Source organism: Etheostoma cragini, chromosome 4, assembly GCF_013103735.1.
Source record: "Etheostoma cragini isolate CJK2018 chromosome 4, CSU_Ecrag_1.0, whole genome shotgun sequence".
Lineage (NCBI taxonomy): Eukaryota > Metazoa > Chordata > Actinopteri > Perciformes > Percidae > Etheostoma > Etheostoma cragini.
The window spans coordinates 28,778,609-28,794,002 of record NC_048410.1 but is presented as its reverse complement, the minus strand read 5'-3'; the positions used below and the strand labels follow the sequence as shown (position 1 = coordinate 28,794,002).

Below are 15,394 nucleotides of genomic sequence, written 5' to 3'. Positions count from 1 at the left end.
TACCTAGGTAAGGACTACTAGCCAGTCGGAAGCAGAGTATGAGGGCGCGCCCTGATAGTACCTAGGTAAGGACTACTAACCAGTCAGAAGCAGAGTGTGAGGGTGTGCCATGCTAGCAGCTAGGCAAACATTATAACATGTGTTACAAAGTGATGCACGTTTGTCACAGAAGTAAAGGCTGGACTACAGCAGAGCTGTTTGGAGTAGTTGGTGAACAGTGTTTACTGTTGGAGTAAGTCCCTTGGGGGGGGCTTTTCACTTTCTAAACCTATAACATGCACAAAAAAGATAACACAAATAAAGTAAAGGGGAAAAGCCAAAAAGGACAATATGAGCACTTTAAATATTTTGAAATGTGGTCACTTTGAGTTTTAGGCATTCTCCAATATAATAAAATAAAATGTACGGTTTGAGCACCCGTATTAGATATAAAGACTAATTAAAGGTAAAAGCACAGAACATTATGGTATTCTTTCCTCCTTGTTAAAAATCAGGGCCAATGACATCGTCATGGCTTCGGTCAAAGACACACGGGCGTGCATGAGGAACAGGATGCATTTTGCATTTAGGAGTAACTAATCAAAGAGGCTAAGTTTATATTTTTTGACCCACACTGTCAACCTATTTTTGGAATTTACAGATATTGTTTTAAATATGGATTTGCAACTCATTTGCATCTTATTGTTATCTTAGACCTTTATATTTGCACTTGTCCCACTTTGGATGGCAACTGCTGCACAGCAACTTCCCCTGGATAAATCAAGTTGTACTTTATCTAAATTGAATGTAATTATTAATTTTATCTTACTTCTTCGCAGGTTAGTTTTTTTTGGGGGATACTGCTTTCATTAGAAAAGAGACAATAGATGTACCTGGAGGAGCGAGAGATTGGAAACGGCAACAAAGATCCCCAACGGGATAGTCGTTAACCCCACTAAGGTGCCACAAAATAGCCCCAAAAACAGAAAAATTCTGAATGTAACACTAAAAAAATCCTGTTCAATAGCTCTAAAGAGAAGCTTCTGGGAGTTTCTGTCACGCACCTCTTCATAATGCATGGACACCTGCGCTGACGGAGGGGGAGGGGGGGTGACAGGCCTTCCTGGCTTGTCATCCTCATCAACCTTGGAGAGGTCTCTGGTGGTGGCGTAGTAAAAGACAGACCTCTCTTTCTCTGTTCCTGTAAATGTAGACACCCAGTCAATAGTCAGAGCCACTACTGTAATCATGGACAGCTGCTCGTGGGACAGGTGTGTCTGGTGAACCCACCCTCTCTGTACTTGTAGCTGTCGGTGATGTTCACCCTCTTGTTGGAGCCGACAGCCTTGGTAGAGATATTCTGACCGACTCTCGCCGTGTCAGAGAAGATCTTCACTTTAGAACCGTCGGCTTTGACCTGAGGGGACACACAAACACAAACTCTAGAAACAACAACAAGACTGCAAAAAGTTGCATTTTATAGTTTGCTTTTTTGTCTTTCTTAAATGTGGTATTGATGAGATTAGGCTCAAGCTCGGCCCACTGACCAGCCATTGAATGCAGTCGGCATTGACCTCAGCGAAGACAAACGGGGTGTCATATTTGATGTCTGTTTCTCCGTTCAGGATGGCTACGACGGGGGCTGGACCGCAGCAGTAAACACCTACGGAAGGAGAGAAAGAACAAATCATGAAATAAAGGAACAACCTTTTGCAACTGACAGCTGAGTTTTTACCACAGAATAGTTTTGTGTCCTTTGTGTGTCTCCAAAGGATTGTGCCATTTGGTCTTGTTAAGAAAGACACTGTGATTATCTTTTCATGTGCCAGCATAATTTGTTGCAGCGCCATACAAGTTGTACACATTGTAACATTTAAAGGGACTTTCACAACAATAGCACTACGGCAAATGAATTAAAGAGCCTTCAGGTCAAAATGGCCGCTTGAGCACAGGAAATATGGACATCCTGAGCACACTTAAGAACCCCAGAGGAGTAGCATTTTGTATTTTCACTTTGGAGAATACAATCATCTGTCAGCTGAACTGTATCAGAGTAGAAACAGGCAGAGGTATGAGAAACATAACCTGTTTTTTGAACATCAAAGCAGGTAAAGCTATGCTAGTAGACCTCAAGAGTACAAATGTGACACTGAAAAGGAGGATAACAGGGGCTCTTGAAAGTTATGGAGATAAACAAGAGAGTCTGTACCTTGGCTCGTCTCCTGTGGTGTTGGATCCACAACTTGCCAGCCGTCATATTTGCCGTCCTTTGCCAGGTCTGGCCGCCTCATCCACGCCTCCACCCACACATGAAAGTTCCTAAAAGACACAAGACCGTTCAGATTCTGCAACAGTTCAGTTGATATTAAATTTGACTTCATGAAAACTCCAGTCCAAGTCATTAGAGTCCAAAACGATTCCGGAGAATGGCAACTTGAGTCTGTCCAAGTCCAGGACTCAAGTACTCCATTACTGGTGGAGACCAAACCAGAGAGTAAAAATTGAACTTACATTCATAAGGTGAACACAAACACACCTCCATGTCATCGTAATGTGGCTCTGTGACTGTTAGATGTGTAAATATGTGCTTACAGTTTGTTTTTGTCAACCAGTGTTAAAAAAAGACACGTTTAAAATCAAAGATTATTACATATGAACTGTGATATTCAGGTGAACGTTTTGAGCGGAGATGACGATTTGGTTAGCGTCAGACAGCTACTTCTATCTTTACCAATATCAAGATGGAGCGCTTGTGCTAAAAAAAAAAAAAAACATCAAAAACCCACACACTAACAAGTCACAATGTTTAAAGAATAGGTTCAGATTTTTTGAGTATATCTTAATACAATACACATGTCATGTGCACAATGAAAGAGTCATTTGTGGTTGTAATCATTTTTTTTCTTCATACTGACAGAGAAACCTTATATCAGCTTCAGAACAACGAATTGTCCCGTTAGGAAGTGGTATTTCAGTATGATAACTCACCAAACACTGTCGGAAGTCGGTGTGTTTCTGACTCCAACGTCGGCTTGGTACGTGTCAATAGTCAGACTCCTGTTGTTGTCATGAGCTGACTCGAAGTTGGAGACCACGCGGCAGGGGATGCCCATCAGGCGCAGCACTGGAACCAAGCACAGAGATCTGAGTCCGAAGTTGTAGCTTAGCGTTTTGTTTTTGCATGTTGTTATACTCTTTGTTAAGCTGCCATGGTGCAAAAACCATGAAATCATCCCAAGTGAAAAGGTGTTTTATTCACTGTCACTGCAAGACAGACAAACTCAGAAACTCAAAAACAAGACTTCCCCCCAGGAAACACGTGTTTTTGTTCTGGGAGTACTACTTAAGGTAACCCAAAACACTTTTTTCTAATCTTAACTAATCGTTTTGGTGCCTAATCTCAACTGTTGTCGCCACATGATGGTTACCTTCTATCGGCTAAACACAACTGCAACGGCCTCTGAAACAACCGGCGCCGAACGCTGACCGGTAACCCGCCGACACTCACCTTTACTCTGCTGAATTTTTGTCTGTTAGTTAAACTCGTTATGAACGGCGTTAATGCAAACCCATTTTAACGACGTCTATTTCCTCGTAAGATTAACGTTCTTTTTGGCCTAGCAAACTTTGTAGTTTTCTCACATGCTGTTCAACACCTAGTAATGTTAGAAAAACTACAACACCCATTGGATCTAGCTAGACCGGAGACAAAACAACAGGCACGCCACACACGCCGTTTGGGCTTGCGAGCTGGCCAAAGAGTAGTAACATTACTTTTTGGGTAGATGGCAAGCGCGAGACGCCGAAATGGACGCCGATAAGATTGTGGATGGAAAGTTTCCTCTTTAAAAGTTGCCAAATGTTCCACTGACCAGACCAAAGTGATCTGAGTGAACACATCATCATCATCAACATATCATTGCAGCACGTCCAGTCTGAAATTCCACTTGATGGCCAAGCACACAGCTGATGCCAATTTACCCACCCCCCCTCCATCAAATTATTATTTCCACCCTGTTATTGATGGACAGTGTTACATTGTGTGAGAGATTATTTGCTCTATGTGAGAATGTTAGTGTGAAATTGATCACTACAGTAGGCTATATGCTGGGGGGGGTCTTGAACACTACAGTAGGCTATATGCTGGGGGGGGGGGGCTCTTGAACACCACAGTAGGCTATATGCCAATGTTGTTTTCATAAAAAAAAAACATTTGCACAAAGCGAACCAATCCGCTTTTCCATGTTGATAAGAACATTAAAATGAGAAAAAATAATGGGACAAAAAGAAATCAAGGGACATTTAGAATAGTTAAAATTGGCGATTTATTGCGAGTTAACTATGACAATAATGTGACCGATAGCGATTAAATATTGGAATTGTTTGACAGCACTACAAAATCTACTTTTAAAGACTGCTGAAGTTAACTGTCATGTGGCTGGTTGCCATGTGACCAGCTGGTGGTCGCCCAATTGGATTTAGATATCATTACAATGGCTGTGGATAGCTTTATGCACAATATCATACAAACCCGTTGATGGTTGAATTGTCTTTATGGGCATTGTAAATCCTGTTGAGGTACTGGTGAAAAAATAAAAAAAGCAATAATTCACCTACATATGTGTTTGTATCTATTTGTCCATTAACTTCACACGGCTTTCTTTGGCTCAGTAGTGTGCTTTAGTTAGTATTATGTGCATGAACAGACGCTGACTAAGGTCGGACCGCATTCCTCAGTTAACCACAGGATTGTTGTGTTCAGGTGTTAACATCTTGTAAGGGAATGTACAGTGTTGGCAGAGACACAGGGGAGGCGTCAACATGATGAGTCAGAGGATGTTTTAAGTAGATGTGTTTCAGTGTTGTAGTTCTCTATTCTTAGTCATATTTATGACATACTGTAATAACCAAAGGGACCACACATAGCATATTAGGATTATTCTTACTTATTCTACTCATTTTGGCTGCATGGACAACATTTATTTTTAATCAATCAAAGTTTTAAGACTGCAGGAGAAGACACATTTTTATCAGGGTTGCAATCAATGATGAATATCAATTTTACTTAAATTACAAGGTTGTTTTATTATTTAATTTGTCTTGTTTATAAAATGTTCGAAAATAGAAAAAATGGTCCAATGTGACCAAACCCAAATGTATTCAACGTATTATTTTATATTCAATTCAGTTTATGAAAGTAGGGAATCCTCACATTTGAGTTGAGGGCACCAACAAATATTTAGCATTTTTCCCTAAATCAAAAATCTCAGTTAAGTTTGTGATGAGTGAATGTTCCCGGGTGACATCTGTTTTTCTGCCCGTCCAAACTACAACGCAACCCTGAAGTAATCTTAAAATTTGTGTGTCAGTGTTTTAAAATGTCTCCGTATGCCAGCTTAGTGCACACAAAATGGGGGTAACGTAGCAAAAGATATTCGTTTTTAAACCAAAACATTGCACACAACAGTATTGTAAATGTAGCCTCAGATGTTACCTGAACACATCACGCCGGCGTACACCCAGCACTGGCCGTACTTGACCGGCTGGGAGCCGGTGTCCGACCATTTCTTAAGGATGGCGTGACTGCCGGTCCAGTGAGTGGGGGAGAACCCATTCGGATATGAACCGGACCAGTTTCCCTCCACGACACCACGGTCATCATTACAGTTGACCTGGAAGAAAACAAAGGAATTCTCATTCTTATAATGTGACTATACTATATACTCTATGTACTAGACTAGAGTATGTAGTTTTATATAGCTTATACTTTTAGTTGTTCTTAGTTTAATTTCCTTCTTTCCTGTGATGACCTTTCCCCAGTATCAGCCACAACTACAGCAGATTCTTTTTAAAATACTATTAAAATACATTTAAGTCTACATAAAGAAATCTCCTGCTGCCTTTTACCTGGCTGGGTACTCACTAACACAGGCTTTTTCAGGTGTAATGCTGAAATGTGTGACCCGTCACAATGTGTTGCTGTAGCGCCATCTATCTGTCGTAAATCATTTTGGCACTTTGTGGGGAAAATCGGACCCGAGCAGAGGCATTAATAAAACTATATAAAAATAGCGTTCTTTTCACTGTAAGTCTTGTTTGCTGTTACACGTCAATACGATCCTCAGATGAAAAATTACAGTTTCAGAAACATTCAAAAGTAACATATAGTAAATTGAAGGCGCTGAATGATGGCCTGGAAAGTGTTTTTACAGAAGTACATGATGTCACAGTGACGTTCAACTTTCAATTTGGACATTTATTGACATCACATCATTTTATCCTATTAGACATTTGTGTTTGGTTATGGTCAAAAGTGGATGTTTGTCTCAGATGTGATGAGATTCCCTCCAAGGGTTTCTGAGATGGGGACAACGTAACCGCTGACCAACAAGGGATGAAAACAGTCCCTCTGTCCACGGCTGTCCCCAGCATGGAGACATAAAGACATACAGAGCATGTCCTACCATGGCGCTGACCACGCGGCTGACGTAGATGGGGTTACAGCGAGCAGAGACGTCATCACCGGGGTCTTTCATGTGTTTGGGGTTGAGGTCCAGTATCCTCAAACAAATGTCCACCATGTCGTCTTCAAACTGGACAGATGAGACAGGAAGACAGGAGCTGCTCTTACATCCTATTTCATTCATGCCGGTACAGTGGTATTTAACTGAGAATGGGAATATAATTTAATCTTTAAAAGAGACATCATATGCTCTAAGCAGCAGAGTAGACACAGTGGGTTTCGAATGTTTGGGCACCCCAGGTAAAAATGTGTATTAATGTGCATAAAGAAAAGATGGAAAAATCTCCAAAAGGCACACACACTGCTCTTTAAGGTCTATCCATTTGATGCCTTTTGGAGATTATTTCATCTTTTCTTGGCTTCTTTGTGCACATTAATGCAAGTTTTTACCTGGGGTGCCCAAACTTTTGAGCTTCACTGGATATTCATACTTCCCCTACAACTTACTCCTGGCAAAATTCAGAAACTAAAATTCCAGATATTAAATTCAAAACTGAATATCTGGATATCGTACATTTACTTAAAGTATTAAAGTAGTAAAGGGAATCCAGACCAGCCAAATTCAGTAGGACTGGTTTGAAAGTAGGTATTCAGTTATAGGTATTCATAATGTATGGTGTTTTGGGGGAAAGTATGAAATGTGATTGGCTGTCACTGTCAGAACTTTAAGAACCCCTTAAGGGAATACAGTATACTTATGGGGTCCTGACAGCTTTGTGGGGACAAAATCCTGGTCCCACAACTTTAAAGGGCTGTTTGAGGAATAAGACTTGGTTTTAGGTTCAGGGTTAGAATGAAGTTATGGTTAGGGTAAGGGTAAGGGATAAGGTTAGGCATTTAGGTTTGATGGTTAAGGTTAGGGTAAGGGTGAGGGTTAAGGTTAGGGTTAGGGGCTAGGGAATGCATTATGTCAATGACTGGTCCCCACAAAGATAGTGAGACACACTTGTGTGTGTGTGTGTGTGTGTGTGTGTGTGTACCTGTGCATAGTCCCAGTTACTAGAGCCAATGTAGCTGACACTTCCTCTGTAGATGACTCCTTGTTCATTCATGACATACTCGTTTATCTCATTCTCATCCTTCAGATACACCCAGTCATCTACAGGGAGAGAGAGAGAGAGAGAGAGGGAGAGAGAGAGAGAGAGAGAGAGAGAGAGAGAGAGAGAGAGAGAGAGAGAGAGAGAGAGAGAGAGAGAGAGAGAGAGAGAGAGAGAATTTAACCAGACAGACAAATGACAGTATTTAGTCTAGATGTATTCAAATACTTCACTTCAGTACAAAGTCCTGCATTAAAAAAAAAACACTGTACTGTTATTAAGTACAAATACTCGCTACTCGTATATTTTACCTGAGTGATTCTGTTCATGCCCTTTGCTACTTTGACAATTAAGAAGGAAATAGTAGTAGTACTTTGTGTTTACTTCATTACAGCTTCAGTTACATTACAAACAAAGTCTAAATTAAACTACAAGACAGGTTACACAAGTACAGCTGAATTGATTAGTCCAGTTAAATAATCAATTAGTCGATTGACATAATAATTACTTGAGAATATAAATTGGAAAAAATGTAAATACTTTCAAAGAAAGCAATGTGAAGACTCTTACAAACAATCAATTTATTTACAGGTAATCAGCAGATAAATCCCTAATTAAAAATAATGATTAGTAAATAGTTCAAACAGTACAATCTGTAAAATCCTGCTTTTACATTAATATGTGAGTTTTAATGATCTGATGATATAATACATAATGATATGTCAGTCATAGGAAACATTTTTCTGTTTTGATTACTTTTACTTTTATACTTTAAGAATGTCCTGATTATACTTAAAGGACATACTTTAACTTACAGTAAGTTACATTTTGAATACAGTACTTTCACTTGTAACTAGTAGAGAGTCAGACTCCTGATAGACAGATAGGAAGACAAATAGACAGATAGGAAGACAGACAGATAGACAGATAAGAAGACAGATAGACAGACAAGAAGACAGACAGATAGGAAGACAGACAGACTCACAGATAGATAGACAGACAGACAGACAGACAGCCTACCGGGACACCAGGGGTTGAAGAGCACCACAGGTTTTGCCAGAACCATTTCCTGATCTCTGTGCTTCACCGTCATGGTGTACTCCCCTATGGGGGTGTCAGCCGGGGGGGTGATGGTGAGGATCAGGTTGCCGGTTGTTGGGGAGGAACCCTTGTCCAGCTCCACCTTCCACACCGCCTTTGCTGATGGTGAACGTGTGACTACATCGGGGACACCGAAGAATGATAACGTCCCCTGTTTCTCAGTCGGAAGTTTTCCTGTAGAGAGGAGTCAGGAGGGAGTCAGACCTTCATTTATTGGTGTACCTATACTCCATCCATCCATCCATCTATCCATCCAACCAACCATAGATCCATCCATCCATCCATCCATCCATCCATCCATCCAACCAACCATACATCCATTCATCCAACCCACTGTCCATTCATCCATCCAACCAACCGTCCATCCACCCATCCATTCATCCATCCATCCATCCAACCAACCATCCATCCATCCATCCATCCAACCAACCATCCATCCATCCATCCATCCATCTAACCAACTGTCCATCTTACCATCCATCCATCCAACCAGCCATCTATTTATCCAAACCACTGTCCATCCATCCATCCATCCAACCAACCGTCCATCCACCCTTCCATCCAACCGTCCATCCACACATCCATTCATCCATCCATCCATCCATCCATCCATCCAACCAACCAACCATAGATCCATCCATCCATCCATCCATCATCCATTCAACCATCCATCCATCCAACCATCCATCCATCCATCCATCCATCCATCCAACCAACCATCCATCCATTCATCCAACCCACTGTCCATTCATCCATCCAACCAACCGTCCATCCACCCATCCATCCATCCATCCAACCAACCAACCATCCAACCATCATGCATCCATCCAACCAACCATCCATCCATCCAGCTGTCCATCCATCCATCCAACCAACTGTCCATCCATCCATCCAACCAACCATCCATCCATCCATCCAACCGTCCATTCATTGGTTTTTACTGACTAAACCATTCAGTTAAAGCAGTGATGTGATATATCTCGTATTGTCAAGAAACCCAAACCAAGAAGCAGATAAAAAAGAAAACGTGTTTTAGACGTATTAAAATATATTTTGACTCAGATCTTTAAAATTGCACCTTATTTCCACCTTCCTTTAACTAGCTGCAGCTGTGTGTTATAATCTTTACTCTTAATGTGTATACAAATCAATAATCAAGTGACTTTTTAATATGTGTTCTTTCACTGTTCTTCCATTTGAACCGTTTTATTTTGGGATATTTTATATGGAAGCGCATTGCATTCACAAAAGAAAAAATAATTATTAACCACCTTGTCCCATAATTATGAGAAAAAATCTCAAGTTTACGAGATCCAGTTCTTGTTATTATGAGATTATTATTTGTGTGTGAATGCAGTTCTGTACATATGCAACCGTTCGATCATACAGATTAAATATATAATTTGTATGTTAGGTGTGTACAATCAATATTCAGCCCATAGTATACTGAAATTAAAAATGTTATACATTTAAATCAGATTTCAGTGTAGCTTAGCTCCTATGTAATATTAATTCCACTGGAGCTGAGATAGTAGTTTTTGTTCATCTGCTAAACTAGATTAGGCTAAACAAATTTATGTTGATGCCTCATTTAGTTATGTGGAATAACAAACTAAATTGCCAGTTCATCAAAATGGAACTTTTTTAAATACAGGGATAAAAAGTGAGTACATTTAGTTTTAGCTAAGGCTAGCGGTGACAGTTGCACATGCTGTTTGAGATGGTATAGAGTCAGCGTTCTGTCATTACTCAACTGGGACTAAATATTTAGTTACTGCACGAAGCAGAGGAGACTACTAGAACTGTTGGGTCCTTGTAAATTATGGAGTGTGGTCTATCTGTAAAGTGTCTTGAGATAACTCTTGTTATGAATTGATACTATAAATAAAATTGAATTGAATTGAATTGAAGCATAGCCTTTCAACAACTACTGAAAAGAAATACTTTAACAAAGGACTGACCTGTCGCTGCAGAGATGCGTAGCGGGTTAACAGAAGGGTTGAAAGGTTGCCTCAGATTGAGGGTCAGTTTGAAGGGCTGGCCCCGCCTCACAATCAGCTGAGTCAGGGAGATTTCTTTGGTGCGGTGGTTAACGTTGTTGGTCTGCGGGTGGAGATCCACGCCCTTAAAGACTGAAAGAAATGAACAACGCGATTATTCGTTGACTTTTTAAACGATATTGCAATTATTGAATTTAAGAAACAGCGAAACAGTTAAACCTTGAACTGTGAAATTTCATTTAACCCTCATGTTGTCCTCGGGTCAAATTAACCCGTTTTCCTATATCAATGTTCTTTTTAATTCCCCAAAATAACATGACTGATTCCACATAACGCTCTTTGGCAAGTACAAATCTCTACTTTCATTAATTTTGGGGCGTTTTATTCAATTTTATAGCATTTGAAAACAAATGGAAGTGTTTTTGAAATAGTATTGAGTAAAAGTTCAGTATTCCAGTCTGTGATTATCCATCAACACACATTCCTTGAATTTTTGTCCAAATAATTCCTAATTTCTGCTTTTCTAACTCAAACATTAGGTATAAGTTCCCATAAGTTAGGTTTATGGACCATAACTTGGAAAGATTTTGACGGGGAAGACAACACAAGGGTTAAAAAGAACATTGATCTAGGATAACGGGTCAATTTGACCCAAGGACATCATGAGGGTTAATACTTTTCCCGTTTGCACTTTTGTTTTCATTAAGAACACAAGATGAAGAATTTCTTTGCAAAACCTAATGTATCCTACCAAAGTAAAATCAGGAGCCAAAATCTTAATCGTGATTAAAAAAGTGATTAATTGCACCGTCCTACAACACACTACATCCCCTAAACGCAACACCAATACAATTCAATTATATTTATTATGCCACATCATAACAGGAGTTTTCAGGACACTTTACAGAAAGAGTAGGTCTGGACCCCACACTAGAATTTACAATTCCTACAACTTCCTTTTGACAGACAGAAACCACAGACAGGACCTGATTCTGATTCTTTTTACATGACAATTAATGTAAAACAGACGCTGGCAGCTACAAAACCACCAATTGCGAGCAGAGGTGTAGTGGTAAAAAAAGAGGTGGGTAAACTATAAATTCTGTGACCATGTGGACCACGAAACAATAACCAATAAGGTGGGCCACGGCCATATATATACACATATATATATATATTTATTAAAAAACCCTATTGATTTTCTCCATAAGAATTTAGATTATCAGCCATAATGTCTAAACCATCTGAGGTAGACTGACCCAGTTTCTGATCCTGATGAAGCTAGAAGTCTGTATGATATCAACCTTGTAACATTATAAGAAAAACAAGGATCCCCTGTCTTACGTAGAAAAACTACATTACCAAAAATCCTAAGCGTAAAAGCAACGTTTCTGATTGGTCCAACTCGCTGTTACCATGTTTACCGTACCCGCGAAACCGCGAACAGCTAACTAGAGCGACAACAATAACTAGCTAGCGGACTAGCAAAGGGAGCTTTTGTCACTAACTTTACGTGGCCAGAGAATGAAATAACATCCAGTTATTATCAGACAATATATCCTGAAACATCCAGTTATTATCAGACAATATATCCTGTAACATCCAGTTATTAACAGACAATATATCCTGTAACATCCAGTTATTATCAGACAATATATCCTGAATTTCACTAATGGTAAAAGGTAGCTAGGTGACCTGCAACGTCATGTCTGAAAGGGGTAGGCTGACCTTATCAATGCCGGGGCTTTTTGAGTCAGTGGCATGAATCTGCCATTAACCAAATTAACCTCAAAAACATTAAGTTGAGTCCTGTTTTCTGAGCTCACTCACGTTGGGCTTCTTTCCGAGACCGTTTGCTGGCATCAGGAGGAGGCCTGCTGTTTTGGCGCCTTGCCTTGCAGGCAGCGCTGCGACCGTGACTTCAAGGCACCCAACCATTGCCCGATCCTAGTGCCTTCCAGGCAACGCTGCCTTCCAGGCAACGTTGAGGGCTCAACACCCCAAACACCGTCAACACTGACAGTAATGCAGCGCTATATGATAGACTTCGTGTTAGGTTTAACAACCTATGAAACTAATAATGAACAATATGAAACTAAAACAGAAGCTGAATTTAGAATGGCTTTGGGACAAAAGGCTATTCAGAGGTGGATAAACGCACTTTGGAGGTGGGTAAACGCCATTTCCGAATTTTAAGAGGTGTAAACGGCGTTTACGTGCGTTTAGCCTCCACTACATCCCTGATTGCGAGTCCAGGTCAACAAACTGGCTCAACAGGTGACTGTGATGAAATAGTGACAGAAACTAGGGCAGGGTGGGGTAGATGGGTGGGTAGGGTTAGGAGGCATGCTTGGCAGAGTGTAAAATGTCACAAATGTGCAGTTAAAGTATGTTGGGAAAAATGCGATGGAGATGGACTACAACAGGACAGGATAAGAGAAGTGAAACCCGCCTCCACCTTAAGCCCTCTGACTGACAGCTTGGAAACAGCACGTGGTAATGTAATGAACTGATGGGTGCCTCTTATCTTCTCCTGATGATAAGTAAAGCAGTTTAAGCTGTGAGAGGCAAATGTATTCAAAGCTGTGTGCTCAGTAGGAGACAAGTTTGAGAAGACAACATGATCATGACAAAAAAAAGTCCGACATAGCATTGGGAAGATCTCCTGCACCCAAAATGATGAGACAATTCCTGAAATTGTTTAGTTTCCCATTGTGCCTTTTAAACCAAGGTTGCACTTTCACATTAATATTTTTATATTAACAGATAATGGATTAAATGACTAACATGATGCTGCTTAATGAGGTGAACCCACAGGGAATGACCACCTTAGACCTTCTCATTGGTCTCACTGCCATCAGACTTACAACATCAGCATGCATATTTCTTTGTTTTTTTAAGCTAACTTGCATAAAACGTGAAGTCAATATAGAGTTGCATGCATAACCTTTGGACTTCAATTATTCAACGCATGCCAACAAACTAAACCAGACAGCTTTGTTAAAGACTCTGATGTACTCACCTGATTCTGGCATTGTTCCAGTCATGGTTTGCCTCTTAGAGTAGGTGATGACGAAGCGATGACAGTCCAACACACACTGGTATGCTCTCTCTCAGACAGGTGACTGGGTTTTTATTGATTTCAAAGCACCTGGAAGTCCAACCCCATCTCAAATTTACATACATCACGTCTTGCATCCTCTTCCTGGAGGTGTAAATGCGGCATCTGCGTCACGTACACATGCATGCATCATTGCTTCAATCCAAACTATTTTCATGCAGAAGTTTATTTTACCGATTATTTTTCATTTACAGGTAACTTTAAACCTAAAATAACAGATTTTGTCGGCACTCCATACAACACCATATATCTGATATGATATCAGATATGTTGAACTTGTCAATAAATAGATGCTTACACATCCTGCCGTTACAGATCAACATTATTGTTCATTTGGAGTCATATTTCTGTCCATCTAATGTATCTCTTTATTAATTGATGCACTCCTAAATCAAATCAGCTGTTATCTTAATAAATGTATATGTTATCATGCGTGTATAGCTGTCACATATCTGCAACTAGTTCCTCCAGGTTGAAATGTGACTCCTTCAGGAAGACCTCACTCTGCATCGAAGCTCTACCTGACTCCAATCAGCTGTTGGAGGCGTTAGCCAATCACAATCGTACACAAATGGCAAGTGCCAATCACAGAGTCACAACCCTGCTTTGGAAAAATCGGTGTCTCCCGTTTGCTATCAGCTGTCGTTTCAGGCAAAGAGTGCAACCCTCCACCACCACCACCACCCCCCTCCCCCCACCCCACCCCCCCCGCCTTCCACCTCCAGTCATCTAGAAGCTCCAGATGATTACAAAAGAAATTTGCTCCCTGGAACAGGTTGTGTGAGCAAGCAGTCCGTCAAGTAGATTATCTACACACAAAGAGCTCATGTAAAACACAAATCCTTGCTAGTTTTTGTTATTCTTCTGTTGTACACGCCTTTAATTTCTTTCACAAACCCAATTTCTTATGCACCTTCTAAACGCATGCGTGCATGCACACACACACACACACACACACACACACACACACACTAGCCTTCACAAGGAAACAGGAAGTAAAGAACTGCCTGTAATTGTTTTTCATCTGCTCTGATGAAATATGAAACATGATTTGATGAGCTGTCAGATTGTAGACACAACACCAACGTTTCTCACAAGTCCTCTTTACACACTCAACAGCTTTCTCTGATGACACCCAGGCTTACACACCTTCACGAACGATTCCAGGGAATTTTCCTCTTCATTGATTCACTCCACTTCAGCAATGTGATCTCTTTACCATTTAAAACTTTAAGTAAGACCTCAGAGGTTTTGCATGTCATTACCCATTATTTACAAACTGAATGTACTGACATCCTTCTGCAGAAAACTGTTTTATATAAAAGCTGTAGGTGAATCTTTATTTTTAAGACAATTTTTGGGGGTTTTCCCTTGATTTGATAGTGGATAGACAGGAAAGGTGAAGAGATGGGGGATGACAGGCAGCAAAGGGCCGCAGGTCGGATTCCTACCTGGGCTGCTGCACTGCTGCACTCAGCCTCCATGGGATGCCCGCTCTTACTGGGTGAGCTTGTTTTAGTTATAAGGTGTGTCACAATATCAGTCAAATTTGAAAACAAGTAAATAATCCAGAATAGATAGGGTACTGGTGTGCAAGGCTCGGACACAAAAAGCAATATATCATCCGCGTATA

At 40.5% G+C, this 15,394-nt stretch overlaps 1 protein-coding gene across 1 annotated transcript in view; it reads right to left on the bottom strand.

Annotated features, from left to right (window-relative positions):
* LOC117942937 (protein-glutamine gamma-glutamyltransferase 5-like) overlaps nucleotides 1-13,763 on the bottom strand; it is an 18,554-nt gene extending 4,791 nt beyond the window's left edge. Inside the window, exons 1-11 of the mRNA XM_034868757.1 lie at nucleotides 13,663-13,763; nucleotides 10,602-10,772; nucleotides 8,560-8,814; nucleotides 7,483-7,601; nucleotides 6,444-6,572; nucleotides 5,474-5,651; nucleotides 2,968-3,103; nucleotides 2,189-2,298; nucleotides 1,527-1,642; nucleotides 1,270-1,396; nucleotides 1,044-1,180 (exon numbers count right to left, since the gene is read on the bottom strand). Coding sequence (XP_034724648.1) covers nucleotides 1,044-1,180; nucleotides 1,270-1,396; nucleotides 1,527-1,642; nucleotides 2,189-2,298; nucleotides 2,968-3,103; nucleotides 5,474-5,651; nucleotides 6,444-6,572; nucleotides 7,483-7,601; nucleotides 8,560-8,814; nucleotides 10,602-10,772; nucleotides 13,663-13,687 — 1,503 coding nt within the window. The 5' untranslated portion in view covers nucleotides 13,688-13,763. The remainder of the gene's footprint in view (nucleotides 1-1,043; nucleotides 1,181-1,269; nucleotides 1,397-1,526; nucleotides 1,643-2,188; nucleotides 2,299-2,967; nucleotides 3,104-5,473; nucleotides 5,652-6,443; nucleotides 6,573-7,482; nucleotides 7,602-8,559; nucleotides 8,815-10,601; nucleotides 10,773-13,662) is intronic.
* Nucleotides 13,764-15,394: the final 1,631 nt, after the last annotated feature.